The 19331-nt window shown below is 45.7% G+C and overlaps 1 protein-coding gene across 5 annotated transcripts in view; it reads right to left on the bottom strand.

The window, feature by feature from the left end:
• C22H3orf20 (chromosome 22 C3orf20 homolog) overlaps positions 1-18227 on the bottom strand; it is a 51687-nt gene extending 33460 nt beyond the window's left edge. For 2 of the 5 annotated variants that reach the window (XM_043443217.1, XM_043443218.1), the window contains exons 1-6: positions 17806-18224; positions 16731-17639; positions 15710-15850; positions 11547-11666; positions 1632-1776; positions 383-667 (exon numbers count right to left, since the gene is read on the bottom strand). In XM_043443217.1, the coding sequence (XP_043299152.1) occupies positions 383-667; positions 1632-1776; positions 11547-11666; positions 15710-15850; positions 16731-17202 (1163 nt within the window). In that variant the 5' untranslated portion in view covers positions 17203-17639; positions 17806-18224. Of the gene's footprint in view, positions 1-382; positions 668-1631; positions 1777-11546; positions 11667-15709; positions 15851-16730; positions 17640-17805 lie in introns of all 5 variants that reach the window. The other 3 variants (XM_043443215.1, XM_043443216.1, XM_043443214.1) reach the window with 3 other exon arrangements.
• Between the last annotated feature and the right edge of the window lie 1104 nt (positions 18228-19331).

The raw sequence follows: 19331 nt of genomic DNA, 5'->3' as shown, positions 1-19331 counted from the left end.
AGCCTGGAACAGAAAGACGAAGACTCTCCCACCTGGACTGAGGGGCTCCCTATCACCTTGTCTCAGCTAGAGATGCTCTGTGTCTCTAATCCCTTCTTCCTGGGGGAGCCTCGAAGGCAGAGACCATTGCTACACCCCCAGCCCAGACTGACACGCCATCACACACAGCTGGCTTTGATGCAACCTGCTTGACAGGACCTGAACTGGAGGCTTGACTCTCAGGACTTCTTCCTCTGACCTGGGCAAATTCTTAACGCCCTGGAGCACCGGTCACCAGGCTTCTCTGATCAGCTGAAAAGCCAAAGGAAACACCCCGGCTTTGTCAAACCCTGGAGTTCTCTGGGCTGAGCTGCTGGGGAGAAAGTACCGAACAAAAGGATACTAAACGAAGGAGGACCCGTCGTAGAAGGAGTAGTGCAACTTGATGAACTTCCTGGGTCCCTTCCACTCCAGAGAATGCCGGCCGAAGTGGAGGTGGTGGGCGGAAGGCTGGTGAGGGATGGGCGCAGAAGTCTGAGCACCTGGAGGGTGAGGGTGGTGGGAGCTGTGGGTCTGAGCATCGCCTTTGGGGGTCGACATTAGATGCGGGGGCATCTTTGCCCTGTAGTTGCGTATGACGATGGGGTAGAAGATATTCCTCCCTTTCCATGAGACCCTTTCGGCTTCTCTGCAGGGAAGGAGATCAACATGTCTTCTAGCCACTTGGCTCTCACTCACCCTGGAGCCCCTCCCCAGCTCCTGAGACTCCCATCCCATCTCTCTGTCCCCGGAGGACCTTTTCCCACCCCAACACCTCATCCTCACAGGTAATGCTTTTAGGAAGAACTGGGAATTACTGTACCCCTGTCAGACTAGTCCTGGCCTCATTTCCACCTTTTGCACAGTGGTGGAGACCCATGGGGTGGGCCTGTGTGCAGAATGGGGTGGGAAGCTGGAGGCTTTGATCCCCTCCCAATCCTGAGGTTACAAACGAAGACAGCTTCCTTCTGAAATGTCACAGTCACGAGCAAACTGGGTGGCTGCCCTCTACCCCAGCTCTACAGCTGCAGAGACAGTCGCCCGGAAGCTCCAGGACACATATATGCTTAGATGTGACTACATTTGAAGTCCTTCATGGGCCTTGTTCCAGGGAACAAGGGAAATGCAGGCTCACTTGCTAGGACTCGTGACCCACAAACTCATAAATATCATTAATCACCCATGTAGATATGTTTTGAGAGGTGTTTCTTTTTTTTCCAAAGAGAACATCTAACAAATTATGTTAAGAAATAAACATGCTTAACTATAAGAGTGTGTAAATTATAAGAAGCCATGCAAAGCGGTCTCACTGGTGAGGAGGCAAAAAGCATTGCCCTGGGTCAGGCTCACTGAGTGGGAGGACCTCAGACAAAGCTTGACTACCATGCACTTGGGGTAGTACCTCAGTTTCCTCATCTGCAGAACGAGCATAAACCTACCTCTCCATAAGGTTATAGCAGGACGGCAAAGGACTAGGGATGTGCGTGTGAGGGATGACAATCACCCCTCCACTGGCGCTGGGGGCACTGGGTGGCCAACTTGCCCAGGACCCCCTTCCGCACACACAGGCCATGCCCTCCTTTCCCACCTGCCCCAACCACTAAGGCACTCACATAATGCGACACATCTCCTGCAGCTTCTCCCGGGCTTCAGGGCAAGGGTCGCTCAACTCGGTAACCTCAGAGCTAGAGGTTCCCACTCCTGCTCCTCGCTGCGGGGATGCCAAAGCATCGTCCGTAGTTTTGGGTTTGCCTGTAGCTGGAGACGAAGAGGTTAAGGACAGTTTGAGACAATGGTTTCTCAAGATGTCTGGGGACAGCAGGAGAGCTGCATCCTTTGAGAGTCACAATAACTGGGAATCATTTATGCTTCCAGAGATAGGAACTCCCAGCAGGTCTCATGAAACAGGCGTCACTCCGTGAGTCAACCAACTGTGTGTCAGGAACATTCATGCAGGGTGGTGAATCCAGCGACGTTTCCCCAAGGGCGGCCTGGTTCTGGATAGGGAGAGGACACCCATGGCTGCCGTGGATACAGAAGGGATTCCTTGTGATACTTCAGACTTAAGGCAAAAAGCCTCAATTCCAGTTCAAGGAACAAGCTTCAACACTTCTGTGATGCTGGCTTATCTCAGCCTTCAGCAGAGGGCAGAGTGTATCGACTGAGACTTGGAATGTGATGTTTTGGAGTTTTCTGCTTGTGTTTCTGGTAAAATACATGTAACAAAAACTTGCCAACTTCATTTTTAAGAGGCCAGTTCAGAGATATCAAATACATTCAAGGTGTTGTGCAACTGTTATCATCATCCATTCCCACAACTCTTTACATTTTGTAAAATTTAAACTGTAGCAATAACTCCCCATTCTCCCCTCCCCTCAGCCCCTGGCAACTGCCAGTCTAACTTTGTATCTTTGTGATTTTGACTACTCTAAGGACCTTGTACAAGTGGAGTCATACAGTATTTGTCTTTTTTGTGACTGGAATATTTCATGTGGTATAATGTCCTCAAGGTTCACTGATGTTGTAACAATATTGCTTCCCTTGTAGCTCAGTTGGTGAAGAATCTGCCTGCAGAGCAGGAGACCCGGGTTCGATCCCTGGGTTGGGAAGATCCCCTGGAGAAGGAAATGGCAACCCACTCCAGTATCCTTACCTGGAAAATCTCATGGACAGAGGAGCCTGATGGGCTGCAGTCCATGGGGTCACAAAGAGTCGGGCACAACTGAGCGACTAACACTTAATTAGTCGTTCAATAAATACTAAACTAAACAATACTGCAGGATTCCCTTCCTTTTTAAGGCTGAACAATATTCCATAGGTACAGACAAAATTTTATTTTTTGACCGCACCATGTGGCATGTGGATCTTAGTTCCCCAACCAGGGATCAAACTCAAGCCCCCTGCCCTGGAGGCATGGCATCTCGACCACTGGATCTCCAGGGATGACCCATGACCAACTATTCTTTATCCATCATTTACTGATGGACAGTTGAGTTCCACCCATGTTTTAGCTACTGTGGATAAAGCTGCTATGAACACTTGCACAAACATCTCTTTGAGACCCTGCTTCTAATTCTTTTGGGTATATGCTGACAATTGAAATCACTGGATTATATGGTAATTCCATGTTTAATTTTTGAGGAACTGCCATACTGTTTTCCACAGTAAACCTGGCTGTGCCATTTTACATTCCTACCAACAGTGTACAAGGGTTCCAGTATCTCTACATTTTCACCAGCACTTGTTTTCTGGTTTTTGACAGTAATCATCCTACTGGGGGTGAGGTAGTATCTCACTGTAGTTTTGATATCCATTCTCCCAATAGTTAGTGATGTTGAGCATCTTTTAATGTGTCTATGGGCCACCTATATCTTCTTTGGAGAAATGTCTATTCAAGTCTTTTGCCCATTTTTGAATCAGGTCGTTTTTTCGTTCTTGAGTTTGAGAAGCTCTCTATATATTCTGGATATTACTCCCTCATCAGACATGATTTGCAATTATTTTCTGCCATTCTGTGGACTCTCTTTTTTACTTTGTCAATAGTGTCTTCTGATGCACAAAATTTTAAAAATCCATGAAATGCTATGTGTCTATGTTTCCCTTTCTTGGCCAATGCCTCTGGTGACATACCCACAGGAATGAGTCACTGGATCAGGGATTAGATCACGGATTCACTGAGCCATGAATCATTGTGAAACCCAATGTCATCATGTTTTTGTCTCATTTTCTTCTAAGCGTTTTATTGTTTTAGGTCTTACATTTAAGTCCTTGATTCATTTTGAGTTAACTTTTATATATGGTGTTAGGTAAGGGTCCACCCTCATTCTCTTGCATGTGGATATCCAGTTTTCCCATCACCATTTGTTGAAAAGCCTATCTTTTCCCCATTGAATGGTCTTGGAACCCTGTCAAAAATCATTTGCTCATATATGTAAAAATTTATTTCTGGGTTTTCTACTCCATTTCATTGGTTAATATGTCTGTCATGGTGACAATATTGCACTATTTTGATGAGTTCAGCTTTGCAGTAAGTTTTGAAATTGTGTGAGTCCTCCAATTTTACTGTTCTTTTTAAAAATATTTATTTGCTTTTACTTATCTATGTGGCTGTGCTGGGTCTTAGCTGTGGCCTGCAGGATCTTTGGTCTTTGTTGCAGCATGCACGATCTTCCAGTTGCAACATGTGGGATCCACTTCCCTGGCGAGGGACTGAACTCAGGTCCCTGCATTGGGAGCACAGAGTCTTGGCCAATGGACCACTAGGGAAGTCCCCTGTCGCTCTTTTCAAGATTTTTTCTGACTACCCAGTGGTCTCTTGAGATTTCTTATAACTTTTAGGACGAGTTTTTCTATTTCTTCAAAAAAACATCTTTAGGGGACATCCTTAGTGGTACAGTGGTTAAGAATCTGCGTGCCAATGCAGGGAACATGGGTTCCATCCCTGGTCAAGGAAGATTACATGTGCCATGCAGCGACTGAGCCCATGTGTCACCACCACTGAGCGTGCATTCTGAAGCCCGTAAGCTGAAACTACTGAGCCCGCATGCCGTCACTACCAGAGCCTGCATGCCCTAGAGCCGGTGGCACCAAGAGAAGTCACTGCAGCGAGAAGTCAACGCACTACAACGAGGAGCCTCCACGTGCTACAACCAGAGAAAGTCTAAAAAGCCATGAAGAACCAGCGCAGCCTAAATAAACAAATAAATTAATTAAAAAAAAAATCTTTGGCATTTTGATAGTGATTATATCGAGCCTTAGATTACTTGGGGAAGTACCGACATTTTAACAATGTCATATCTTCCAATTCATGAACATGGAATGAATGTGTTTCCATTTATGTCTTCTTTAATTTCTTTAACCTATGTTTTATAGTTTTCATTGCACAAGTTTTTCACCTCTTCTGTTAATTCCTAAGTGTCTGACTCTTCTTGTTACTATTGTAAATGGGACTGTTTTCATAATTTCCTTTTCAATTGTTTACTGTTCGTGTATAGAAATAAAGCCAACTTTTGTGTTGACTTTGTAGCCTGCTACTTTGCTAAATTCATTTATTAGTTCTAATAGCTTCTTTTGTGTAGAATATTTAGGGTTTTCTCCATATAAGAAAAGCTATGACAAACCTAGACAGCGTATTTTTAAAAAGATATTACTTTTCTGACAAAGGTCCATCTAGTCAAAGCTATGGTTTTTCCAGGCGTCATGTACAGATGTGAGAGTTGGACCATAAAGAAGGCTGAGCACAGAAGAATTGATGCTTCTGAACTGTGGTGTTGGAGAAGACTCTTGAGATCCCCTTGGACTGCAAGAAGATCAAACCAGTCAATCCTAAAGGAAATCAATCCTGAATATTCATTGGAAGGACTGATACTGATGCTGAAATTCCAATACTTTGGCCACCTGATGTGACGAGCTGACTCATTGGAAAAGAACCTGATGCTGGGAAAGATAGAAAGCAGGAGGATAAGAGGATTACAGAGGGTGAGATGGTTGGATGGCATCATGGACTCAATGGAGATGAGTTTGAGTAAGCTCTGGGAGTTGGTGAAGGACAGGGAAACATGGTGTGCTGCAGTCCGTGGGGTTGCAAAGAGCCAGAGACAACTGAGTGACTGAACAACAACCATATAAGATCATATCATCTGCAAACAGGTAATTTTAACCCTTTCTTTTCAGTTTGAATGCCTTTTATTTATTTTTCTTGTAATAAGTTGAACAGAGGTGAAAGCAGACATCCTTGCTTCATTTCTGAGCACAGTGGAAAAGCTTTCATCTTTTGCCACTGAATACGATGTTCACGGTGCAGGTTTCACATACGACTTGTATTAAGTGGAAGTAGTTTCCTGCTATTCCTAGTTTGTTGAGTGCTTTTTTTTTTTTTTATCATAAGAGGAAGTTAAGTTTTGTCAAATGCTTCTTCTGCATCAATTGAGAAGATCATGTGGATTTTTTTCCCTTCATCCTGTTAATGTGATATATTACAATGATTGAGTTTTATCTGTTAAATCATGCTTGCCTTCCAGGAATAAATCCTGCTTGGTGTCTTGTTATATAATCCTTTTAATACACTGCCAAATTCTGTTTGCTAATACTGTGCTAAGGATTTTGACATCAATGTTCATCAGGTATACTGGTTTCTTGTAGTTTTCTTACAGTGTCTTTGGCTCTGATATCAGGGCAATACTGGCCTCATGGAATGAGTTGGGAAGCATTCCCTCTTCAATTTGGGGGAAAAATTTTAGAAGGATTGGCATTAGTTCTTCCTTTAATGTTTGGTAGAATTCATCATTGAAATGTTATAATTTTCCATGTGTTACCTTTATGGAGACCTTTATTCTCCCTGTGAGTTTGTGGTTCTGTCTACTGTCCTTTCATTTTATTTTGCAGGACTCCCTTCAACGCTCTGTTCATTTTTCTTCAATCTTTTTCTTTTTGTTCTTCAAACTCAGTAATTTCCATTGTCCTGTCTTTGAGTTCATGGATTTTCTTCTGTCTGCTGAAATCTGTAGTGGAAATATTTTATGCTTATTTCATTTAAGTGTTAGGTGGCATGAAGATATGACGATGTGAAACTGTGGAGGTGATCATCCGTGGCTGAATTTCCAGAAACACCTATTCAGATCCTACATGCTTCTGAGCCTCTGCTGCCCACTCAGCTGGAACCATATGTTCTCCTTTGATAAATGCAGGCTCATTTTCACCTTGGTCTCAATAACAAAATGTGACTTCAGGCAAGGGGCGCTGCTTAGGCTCCACCTGAGCCATGAAAGCTTCAGAATGGAGTCTTCCTCACTGCTAGCCAAGATTTGAGGTTTCTGGTTGGTGCCTGGGTACCATCTCTGGTACTGCTACCTTCAGTGGTTCGTAGCCCCTTCCCTGACTCCTCCAGCCACCAGACCAGAGGCCCAGCTGCCAGCTGCTAGCCTCCTAGAACACCTGCTGGCCTGTGCACTCATTTCTGGCTTGCCCCTGGTTGGTTATGATCCCAAAGTATGACAACCAGGAACAACTGTTGACAGACTTCTCTGAGTCCTCTGCCTGAAAAGCTGGGCTATGCTCCAGAAATAGCTGTTGTCCACTCAGAGAGTAGGTGCAACTCCCTTTCATGTCTGTGTGACCCTAGAATGTCAAAGAGGGCCAGCTGGGAAGGTGTGACAGCATGAGTATGTGGAACAGGTAGCAGAGGTCCCAAACCCAAAGTGACTTAAAACCACAATCACTCTACAATATGTTCTTTAAAAAAAAATTTTTTTTTAATTTGGCTGTGGGATCTTTTCAGTTAGTTCAGTTCAGTCGCTCAGTTGTGTCCGACTCTTTGTGACCCCATGGACTGCAGCATGCCAGGCTTCCCTGTCCATCACCAATTCCTGAAGCCTGCTAAAACTCATGTTCACTGAGTCAGTCATGTCATCCAACTATCTTATCCTCTGTCGTTCCCTTCTCCTCCTGCCTTCAATCTTTCCCAGCATCAGTATTTTTTTTCATTGAGTCAGTTCTTCACATCAGGTAGCTCAAGAATTGGAGCTTCAGCATCAGTCCTTCCAATGAATATTCAGCACTGATTTCCTTCAGGATTGACTGGTTGGATCTCCTTGCAGTCCAAGGGACTCTCAAGAGTCTTCTCCAACACTGCAGTTCAAAAGCATCAATTCTTCACGCTCAGCTTTCTTTATGGTTCAACTCTCACATCCATACAGGATGACTGGAAAAACCATAATTTGACTAGATGGATCTTTGTCGGCAAAGTAATGTCTCTGCTTTTTAATATGCTATCTAGATTGGTCATAGCTTTTCTTCCAAGGAGCAAGGTTCTTTTAATTTCATGGCTGCAGTCACCATCTGCAGTGACTCTGGAGTCCAAGAAAATAAAGTCTCCCATTGTTTCCATTGTTTCCCCATCTATTAGCCATGAAGTGATGTGACTAGATGCCATGATCTTGGTTTTCTGAATGTTGACTTTAAAGCCAGCTTGTTCACTCTCCTCTTTGACCTTTATCAAGAGGCTCCTCAGTTCCTCTTCACTTTCTGCCATAAGGGTGGTGTCCCCTGTGTATGAGGTCATTGATATTTATCCTGGTAATCTTGACTCCAGCTTGTGCTTCATCCAGCCCATCATTTCCCATGACGTACTCTACATACAGAAGGAAATGGCAACCCACTCCAGTACTCTTGCCTGGAAAATTCCACGGACTTAGGAGCCTGGTAGGCTATAGTCCATGGGGTCGCAAAGAGTTGGACATGACTGAGAACTTTACTTTACTCTACATACAAGATAAACGAGCAAGGTGACAATATACAACCATGACATACTCCTTTCCCAAATTGGAACCAGTCCATTGTTCCATGTCCAGTTCTAACTGTTGCTTCTTGACCTGCATAGAGATTTCTCAGGAGGCAGGGAAGGTGGTCTGGTATCCCCATCCTTTTAAGTTAAATTTTCCACAGTTTGTTGTGATCTACACAGTCAAAGGCGTAGTCAGTGAAGAAGTAGGTGTTTTTTCTGGAACTCTCTTGCTTTTTTATGATCCAACGGATGTTGGCAATATGACCTCTGGTTCTTCTCCCTTTTCTAAATCCAATTTGAACATCTGGAAGTTCTTCGTTCACATACTATTGAAGCCTCGCTTGGAGGATTTTGGGCATTACTTTGCTAGCGTGTGAGATGAGTGCAATTACGCAGCAGTCTGAACATTCTTTGGCATTACCCTTCTTTGGGATTGGAATGAAAATTGACCTTTTCCAGTCCTGTGGCCACTGCTGAATTTTCCAAATTTGCTGGCATATTGAGTGCAGCACTTTCACAGCATCATCTTTTAGGAACTGAAATAGCTCATCTGGAATTCCATCACCTCCACTAGCTTTGTTCATAGTGATGCTTCCTAAGGGACACTTGACTTTGCATTCCAGGATGTCTGGCTCTAGGTGAGTGATCACACCATCATAGTTATCTAGGTCATGAAGATCTTTCTTGTAGAGTTTTTCCGTGCATTCTTGCCACCTTTTCTTAATTATCTTCTGCTTTTGTTAGGTCCATACCATTTCTGTCCTTTATTGTGCCCTTCTTTGCATGAAATATTCCCTTGGTACCTCTAATTTTCTTGAAGAGATCTCGAGTCTTTCCCATTCTATTGTTTTCCTCTATTTCTTTTCATGGATCACTGAGGAAGGCTTTCTTATCTCTCCTTGCTATTCTTTGGAACTCTGTGTTCAGACAGGTATAGCTTTCCTTTTCTCTTTTGCCTTTTACTTCTCTTCTTTTCTCAGCTATTTGTAAGTCCTCCTCAGACAACCATTTTGCCTTTTTGCATTTATTTTTCTTGGGGACGGTCTTGATCACTGCCTCTTGTACTATGTCATGAACCTCTGTTCATAATTCTTCAGGCATTCTATCAGATCTAATCTCTTGAATCTATTTGTCACTTCCACTGTATAATCGTAAGGGATTTAATTTAGGTCATATCTAATGGCCTAGTGGTTTCCCCTACTTTCTTCAATATAAGTCTGAATTTTCCAATAAGGAGTTCATGATCTGAGCCATAGTCAGCTCCTGGTCTTGTTTTTGCTGACTGTATAGAGCTTCTCCATCTTTGGCTGCAAAGAACATAATCAGTCTGATTTTGGTATTGACCATCTGGTGACGTCCATGTGTAGAGTCGTCTCTTGTGTTGTTGGAAGAGGGTGTTTGCTATGACCAGTGCATTCTCTCAGCAAAACACTGTTAGCCTTTGCCCTGCTTCATTTGGTACTCCAAGGCCAAACTTGCCTGTTACTCCAGGTATCTCTTGACTTCCTACTTTTGCATTACAGTCCCCTATGATGAAAACGACATCTTTTTTTGGTGTTAGTTCTAGAAGGTCTTATAGGTCTTCATAGAACTGTTCAACTTCAGCTTCTTCAGCATTAGTAGGATCTTTTCCTTGCAGCATATGAACTCTTATTTGCGGAGTGTGGGATCTAGTTCCCTGATTAGGGATTGAACCCAGGCCTCCTGCACTGGGAGCATGGAGTCTTAGCTACTGGACCACCAGCTACATGTTCCTTAAGACAGAGCACTTTAGAGTGAACATGGGTATAATTAATAGTTACGTCAGGACAACAACATAAACTGGGACTTCAGTGGATAAACTAGGACACGTGGTTACTTATAAACTATTAGGGAAGGTTAACCACCCATCCTAGCACTCACGTGTGAGAATAATTTCTGAACAACATCAGGAACCTGTAAGAAAGGCAGCATTGTTGAACATACATCCTAGTGAGAGTGATGCAATGTCATAGGGTGATCACATCCTCAGGTGGCAGAGGAAAACAGCCACGTCGACAAAGAGATCAACAGACATATGGAACTTTTGTTTTGGAACAACCTTACTCAAGGCATCACCCTTGAACTGAAGTCATTAGGGAGAAAAATCATGAATTCAGTAAGTGTCCTGAGGAGACTTTGTTTCCCCTCAAAGTAACTGCACTGATGGAGGGCCAGCTCGGGAGGAGATACGATAAACCAGGGGAATAAGTGGGATGCTGGAAGTGATGCTCAGAGGGGAAGAAAACGCATCAACAGGGGGAACAAGAAGCCGAGGATGTCAGCTCCAGCAGGGAAGTGTTCGTCTTAGAATCCACACGTGCAGCCCTGGCATTCAGAAGAGTGACTGACAACTAGCGATTGTTCAAAAAACATCTGTTCACTGACGGAAAAGTGAGAGGATTGGCTTGATATGAAGAGTGAGGCCTGGAGGAAGGCAAAACTCGTGTCCATCCGAGGTAGGCTCAGGAAAAAAACCCAAGCTTCTCAACTTCCAGCCTGACCTCCAGGGTCCGTGGGAATCACTAGACAGTCTTTGAGCTTCCCAACCTTCCATGCGTTCCTCCCCTACCCCACCACTCTGCCATCACAGCCTGGGGGCCCTGGGAGATCCAAAGGGAGCAAAGTTCCTTCCCCGCCCTCTCCAGCCCCAGTTTACTCCTCCTCTAAGCTCTGGTTGCGTGGTCAGTGAGACACGCTATAGTCTCACCTGCCACCAGTTCTTTCCTTCAAGCTTTTCCTTCTCCTCTGTCTTCTTCAATAGAATAGCAGCAGCCTCCATGTCTGTTTTCTGCCCACATAAACTGGCCCAGCTAGGGACACATGCTAAGGTCTGGTATCCAAACACCTCTGTTCAGGCACTGGTTCCCCTACCTTCTGGGTGAGTACACAGGTAAGTCTCCGGGCAGAGGTGTGAGTGTGGGGTAGCGCAGTAGGTGGAAGATGTGGGTTTGGTGGGGTGCTGCCCGAGGTAACAGGAAGCACATTAACAGAAGTGGAGGGCTTGTAAATGTCCAACAATGAGACTGCAGGGTGGAGGGGCTGGGTTGAGATATGTCACCTGGTGTGGCACACAATCTGTTAACAGCCGCTGGGTCTCCAGCCAGGGCAGCTACCTATCCTTCCTATCAGAAAACCGAACCATCTCATCAGCCCCACAGGAAATCTTCTATCCGCCTCCCCACCCCACCCCCACCACCAAAGATATGGGGGTGGGGATCACCGTTACCTGTTTTCTTCTTGAATTCCCTTCCGGTTGAGAGGGAAAAGCTCAGACAGCCAGAAGAGGCATCGTAGACAAGCTGGTAAGGCGAGTTCACACCCATGGCTGGGATACTCGTAAAGGAATCTGGAGTGGGACAGACAGGGATGTTGCTTTCAGTTTTTAATTTTAATTTTTTAACCAAGAGCACAATAATGAGCTTTCTGTCCTAGTCATATGGTAGGCCAATATTCTAAAGTGCCCTCTTGTTACAAAACCACCTAATTCTGGAAGAAAAAGATTTTTACTGCTGGAGAAGGCTCAGAGTGATTAAGAGAAATCTTTCAAAGTATCCTCTACAGTGTCCCCCCTGCCTGGCCCCCAATATCTCTCAAGAATGAAATGGTATCAGAGCAGGGAAGAGAAGGCAGGCACAAAAGGTGATGTTACTCTAAGGATAAATGCAGATATAGCTGCTATACTAGGTCAAGAGACTAAACATGGGACTAGCTAGAAGAAAATTTAGAGTTCTCTCTTCCCCTTCTCCAAGTCACAGAAATCAGATGTTTCTACAACAACAGATCAGTCTCTTGCAGAATCACACTGTCATGTACAAAATCACTTGATAGCAGACCACTTAAGAATTAAACTTTAGCACCCCTTTACTTGTGGAAAATCTTGGTCATTCTTTCACAAACTTCATCAAATCATTTGCTTATTCTTCCCCCAAGTACAGTCATTTCACATGTTGGGCATGAAACTGTCAGGAAATGTCAAGCAATTCATCACAGCTCATTCAAATTCATAAAGAAAATGGCAAACACGACCTTCTAAATAGACAAAACCTGTACCCAGAGACTGCACATTGAATGATACTAACCAAAGACAATCACCTTCACTGGTAACCCAAAGCCGGAAATTAGGACCACATGAAAAGAACTAATAATAGCCAATGCTGAGAAAGATGGAATAAAACCAGTCAGTCCAAGAAAAAAAAAAACAAACCAGTCAGTCCTACTGGTGCAGAGAAAATTCATCAAGAAAGCAATATTTAACAACAACTATATACATCCTGAGACCTTCTGCCCAGTAATCCTCTCTCCTGGGAGAGTAATCTTAATAACCAACACAACAGTGATAAGAACCAATATGCATGAAGTTGCGTATCACAATGCACATTATACTAACAGCAAGAAACCTGGAAGCCTGCGCCTTCTGTTAATTATGGAGCATGAACGTCAGAAGAACTCTACACTCACTCAGAGTGACCACTGTAAAGGCACAGTCATGTTGGACTACACTGTGTCTGTTAAGGAAAGGAAACTGAAAAACAGAAAAACTATAGTATTCTTAGGAAAATATATATACATACACAAAGACACACACAGAGAGAAGAACCACAAAGGTAACTGCAAAAGTAAAAAAATAGCTATTGTATAAAAGTGGCAAGACTATCTGTTTTCTTTTTGCTGTTTTATTTCATAACATGGCCATCAACTAAAAATCAAGGAGCAGTCCAGTTTTCTTTCCTGATATGTCAGGACTAGACAGGAGAAGAGACAGGAAGTAATTTCATTACTAAGGAAATGCTGCCTTAGCAGTGGGTATACTCTAGTTACAGCACTCAAGGAATACCACTCCAGACTCAGTCACAACTTGGGTCTACCTCAGCCATTAGACGGCCCAGAAAAGCAAAATTCACACAAAACAAATCAATAGGCATTTGAATCTTCTTTTTAAAGCACTCCTAGGATGAATGCTTTCCCAAAAGAAACAGACTGCTCCCTCATTTATATTTTGTCACTCAGCGTTTCTTTTCAAACTCTAGGTTTATTTGAAGGAGCATCAGGAATAGAGGTGCCAACAAGTGAGAGGGATTTCCTGGGGGAGCGTGATGCAGGGGAGGCTTGCTCAGCGCTCCTCGGATGCAGACAGACAAGCATCACCAACTGGCTCTCTGCAAAGTCTCCTCCAGCAGGTTCACCACAAGCCGGGAGGGAAGCCACTGCATCACCGGTGAAAGCCTGTGACCCTGAGAGGTGCTTAAACACCCTGGGAGGTGGAGCGCTAAAGGGATGACTGCTTCACTTTCAGGGTCGGGGAACACAACGTTCAGGCAGGAGAGCCCAGCTCGCAGGCTTGAGGGTGGGTGGCTGGGCCAGGCTAACTGTTCCCTCCCAAGGACTCGCCTACCCGCGTGACAGACCATCAGGCAGCTGTCTCCCGAATGAAGCGGAGTTGCAATGGAGTGGGGCGCCAAGCCCCATGTGGAGTGCAGCGTGCAGAACTCCACGTCTGCTGGCAACCTTCTGCATAAACAGGGCATAATCAGAGGGCCTGTGTCATCAGAGCAGAGCTGACCCTGAACACAACGGGCAGAGTGCATTCTCTTAAAACAGAAAGAAACCCATGTGTGTGCACACTCAGTTGTGTCTGACCCTTTGTGGCCCCATGAACTGCAGCCCGCCAGGCTTCTCTGTCCATGGAATTTCCCAGGCAAGAACACTGGAGTGGCTTTTCATTTCCTCCTCCAGGGAATCTTTCCCACCCAGGGATCAAACCCACATCTCTTGTGTCTCTTGCAGTGGCAGGTGGATTCTTTACCACTGTGCCCCCTGGGAAGCTACTTCATGGTAAACAGTTGGGGTATGCTTGATCGGGACTTTACCTTAGGAAAGGAAACCAAAGTTTATCAAAATAACCTTCTCTAGCTCATATTTACCATAAGTCCACTGATATTGTAAGCACATGCCTAATTCTTATAAGAAATAAAAACAACTGTCGGTTTTTTCAGATGGTGTGATTTTTTTTTTTTAAATGGTTATATGACAGCAATAAAACATGAGTCCCTTCACATCTGCCTTTTGCGAAAAGGTCCAAATTTGTTTGTATTGTCAACCCTTTGATATCCAAGTCATCCTTTCTCCATGGAGCGGTCGCCCAGGTCAACTCTCCTGCCCTTGGCAGTAACTAATTTTGCCTCTCTGCATCACTCACGGGTGGCTTCACGTGGACAACCAGCAGCTCTCTAACATCATTCTCACTGAGTTCATGAAATCCCACATTTCCCCCCAAGCCTTGCAATTTTACTGTGTAATTTATTTGCCCTGTGTGTTCATGTATTATCATCAGATGTTTAGCCGCTGACCATCAAGGGAAGCCTGACAGTCAGTCAGAGGACAGGGAGAAATGCTAAAAAGGGGATGGATTTTATAGGTTAGGGCAAATGGTTATGGGTTATAAATCTATTATGCTTCCCCATCAAGGTTCCTAACAGCGACGACTTTCAGGCATTTGAAATGAATACCTCTATATCCACCAAGCTTAAGAGACACAACAGTACAGATGTGACTAAACTGCTGTCTCTTAAATCATAGCTGTTCCCCTTCCTGCTAGCAGAGACCATGTCCTCTAGCTCTGTGTCTCTTATTTCAGGCCCTCTGATTATTCCCACTCAGCTTTGGTCCTTATACTTTGTATAATGTGCTCAAGAGCAGTATGCTATAATTTTCTTATTTTACACTTTATTTAAATGGCATTATACCAAACGTATCCTTTTATAACTTTTTTTTTTTTTTTTGCTTAGCACCATTTTTTGTTCATCTGTATTGATATGTGTCCTTCAGTGCTTGATTCATTTTCACTTCTCATCCATTTTTTTTTCCCATCCCAAACAATTCTGCAATAAACATCCTGATATGACTTCTTATAACATGTATGTGAGTTTCTCTAGGGCAGTGCAATTCTCAAGTGTGGCCTGGTGAATACACCATGACCAGGTGAATACAGTAAATGAGAATAAACATTTAGAAGTCTATGTACCAATCTGATGTTCCTGTGACAATATCATGTTTGGAAATGGGGTGCTCCACAAGGGACTGCAAATTTTACAAAGTGGTCCTTCACCGCAGAGCGTTTAAGAAGTACAGCTCTAGGGAATGACTCAGCAGAGAAACTGCTGGGCGGTAAGATGTTTCAGCACTCCCCCCTCGCAGACACCACCACCCTGTTCTCCACGGGAACTGCACCAACATGCACACTCACCTGCAGCATGTGAGAATCCCCGCTGCTTCGCATCCACCTCAACTCTTGGAAACGTCAAACGTTTAGGCTGGGGACTTGACCTTTCCACTGCACTCTTGTTGGTATTGTCTGACCTTTCACCTAAGAGCTGAGACTCAGGTACCCACCTTTCCCCATCTGGCCGGCACTGCCACAGTTTCTCCCGATGGTGCCAAGCAGGAAGTCAAAAGCCATCTCTTTGGCATTGAGGTGCAGGAGCTGGCTGGCCTCCACGAAGCGCTTTGTAATGTCCAGGGGGTTGGCACCTACTAAGAAAGTCATCAAAGGCAACGACTCACTTTTCTCCAGCATGGGGAAAGTGCTTCTAGAAAAGGACTTCCCTAAGTGGCCCTGGAAGTAAGAGGGGGTGAAGATCTATTCCCGGGTGAGGAGGCGTGAGGGCGCTCCTAGCGAGAGGCCTTGAGCTCTGACGCTCTCCAGGTGGCCCCTAGCTCTCGGCCCCCGCCCCTCTCCCCACCCACAGGCTGGGGACTGACGCTTTCGTTGCTGTTGTTCAGTTGCTCAGTTGTGTCTGACTCTTTGCCGCCCCGTGGACTGCAGCACGTCAGGCTTCCCTGTCCTTCACTGTCTCCCAGAGTTTGCTCAAACTCATGTCCATTGAGTTGGTGATGCTATCTAAGCTGATGCTACTGGTATTTAAAATAACAGCACCCAGAAGGTTTCACCAGTGATGAGTCCCAGGTCCCCGATAGTGGGATGAGAGACCCTTATCGTGGACAGACCCCGGTTCTCACGACTCTCCTGGTTCTGGCTACCAACCAACCCTCCCAATTCGCCCCCTCCTCCTGGGTGCTGCCTCTGTCTACCACTGCATCATTTTCACAAACTGGGCCCTTCAATACCTCGGACCTCACGCTGTGTTCACTGTCAACCTCTCAACCTGGGCTTGGCAAAGCTGGAGGGATGGGAGGACAAAGTGGGGAACAGAGTGGGAGAGAGATGGATGATTCCTGGGGGTGGTCTCAGGAAGGAGTTGAGTTGCAAAGCAGACCCTCGGCTGCCACCTCTCCATGGCACGTCCTTGTAGACCTGTCTGGGGAGAGTATGGTGGACACACACACCCAGGCCAGACCCTCCGGGCCCAGAAAAACGAGCCACGCTTCACAGAGCCAGCCTTGACCAACTTACCAGACACAGACTCCAGCATGGCCCTCATCTTCAGGCTGAGGAGCTCGGTCAGCAGGTGGATGGACTGCCGCTGGAACCTGTGCAGGGTCTCCTGGTTGGACTGCTTGCGGTGGCCGTGAGTGGGAGAGTGCGTGAATCTGGCCGGCCCGCCGGAAGCGGGCAGCATCGGCAGCGGGAGCGCTGGTGGGGGCAGCTTCTTCTGGATGGGGGCCTGCACAGGAGCTGATTCCATAAGCACCACGGGCGGGGCGCCAATGCTGATTTCCAGGCCCAAGATGTCGGAGGGGGTAGGGACCATGGGGTCGGTGATCAGCTCCTCCCAGGTGAACTCAAAGATGTTTCTGATGCCCTTGGGTACGGAAATGCCTGCGTTCCGGCAGCCAACGAGCAGCCTGGAGACGTGGGCCAGCAGCTTGGGGGCCGTGGCGGTGTACTGCAGGTACAGTTCTCGGTTACTCTTGAGGTCGTTCATGGTACTAGAGCACGCATGCTGCTAGGTGATGCTGTCCATTCTAGACAAGAGGGACCTTCAGCTGTAAGCAGCCAGACAGCCTGAGGGCTGAATGGGAGCCTATGTTCTCACCTAAGGTCAGGTCTCGGGAGAGATGGACGTGCTGAAACGGCCCTTACAGGTCATTGAGCCGGTGCATCCTATGTGGGAGGGTAGATGTATCACTGGTCACTCTCCCTGGCAAAGGGATGCCACCCGCACCCTGCTTCCCTTCCCGGGGACATGTCAGAGACCAACTTAGTGAGTCACAAGGGGAGGAGCCTGGGGATAAGCAAATTCCCCACATGGCCCCTGGGCTGCAGGAAGGGAAAGGAAGGGGAAGAGAAAAGGTTCCATGGCACCTCTAGGAGTCAGAGATCTGAGGATGGAAGTTCTTCTTCTGGTCTCTCAATAAAAACCTGCAAAAATAAAAAAGATGTTTCATTGGTCCCTGCTGAGGGAAAGTGATGTGGAAACTTCCAGCTGCAAGGCAAGGATGGACCTGGATTCAACCTATATCTCCAAGGGCAGAGGGGAGAGAGCAAGGAGGATGAGTTTTTTAATCCAATAACCAGTATCACTTACCACATCTCATCAAATCTAGAATTTCAGGCAACTCCCACTACTGAGCCTTCTCATCATCAGTTCTACAACCGGGCACCCTGACAAGCGCTCCCCACGTCCACGCCCTCGTCTCCTGCCAGACAAATGTCACCCTTTCACTCCTCACTCTGTGTCCTCGGGAGCCAGCCTGAGTTTGCCATTCCAGAACCGCGCCCCTGGTGCAAACCCTGTGTTTACAGTACGCTGCCCTGGTGTGATAAGGCTATTATCACTCCGGTTTCACCAATGGAGGAATTGGAGGCTTATGGAGACGGAGCTCTCGGTCGGGAGTTGTCTGTCTGCAGACTCTTGGCAGGGAGACCTTTCCAAACATGACTCCCCCACAGCCTTCCAGCTGCCTGCCCATCCGTCAGCAAGAAAATCTCCAAAGAACAAGGGTGCCATAGAGCAAACCCTTCTGACATTCTGCTGGTCTGCAGATAAAGTGGCTTTCTACATCTATTTGCTGACCCTCTGGCAGCTCCATTCCTCAGCTTTGGAGACTCAGAAAAATAGGTTCGTTTTTGAACTGATAAGTCTACAGAACAAAGAGACCACTCAGAATCGTGGTCATCTGGGCAACCAGCCAGAGGGATCTGACCCTAGCAGGCAGGGCAGATCTGTTTTAAAGCCAAGACTCAAATGAAGAGAAGACGAATACAATCCGTGAAATGTTCACTGGTTTGAGGAACCCCATCCTACCCCCTACCAGTTCCTTTCTTGTGACATTAATTTGGAAGACATGCCTTACAAACAGATAAACTCTGGCTTTTAAAAGTTTTATTGAGATACAATTCACATACCATACATTTCACTCTTTTCATAGTGTACAATGGTTTTTAGTATAGGCGCAGTTGTGCAACAATCACCACTAATTTTAGAACATTTTCATCACCCCCAAAAGAAACCCATTAGCACTCACTCCATTCCTCCTCCCCCCAGGCAACCACCAATCTGCTGTCTGTGTCTACATATCTGCCTGTTCCGGACATTTCACACGGATGGAATCATATACTCTGCGGCCTTTTGTTAACTTGCTCCTTTCATTTACAGTCACGTTTCTGAGGTTCGTCCATGTTATGGAAGTGTCAGTCCTTCACTCATATATCTCATTATATGGAGAGGCCACAATTTGTTGATTCATTCAGCTTGACGACACTTTGGTTGTTCCCACTTCTGGCTGTGACGAACAGTGCTCCTGTGAACATTCACAGGACTTGAACATCCACACAAGTTGTTGTGCGGATGGAGGCTTTCACTCTCTTGGGTTGGGAGCCAGGAATGGAACTGCTGGGTCATACGGTAACTCAACGTTTAACATTTTCAGGAACTATCACAGGCTGCTTTCCAAAGTGGCTGCACCATTCTACAGTTCTTTTTGCAAAACCAGTAATGTATGAGGGTTTCAATTTCTCCATGTCCTTGTCAACGCTTGTCACCATATTGTTTTGATTCCACTGACATCCTAGAGGGTATAAAGTGCTATCTTATTGTCGTTTTCATTTGTA

The sequence above is a fragment of the Cervus canadensis genome, chromosome 22 (genome assembly GCF_019320065.1).
Source record: "Cervus canadensis isolate Bull #8, Minnesota chromosome 22, ASM1932006v1, whole genome shotgun sequence".
Taxonomy (NCBI): domain Eukaryota; kingdom Metazoa; phylum Chordata; class Mammalia; order Artiodactyla; family Cervidae; genus Cervus; species Cervus canadensis.
The sequence above is the reverse complement of the archived record's forward strand: the minus strand, read 5'-3'. Positions and strand labels throughout refer to the sequence as shown.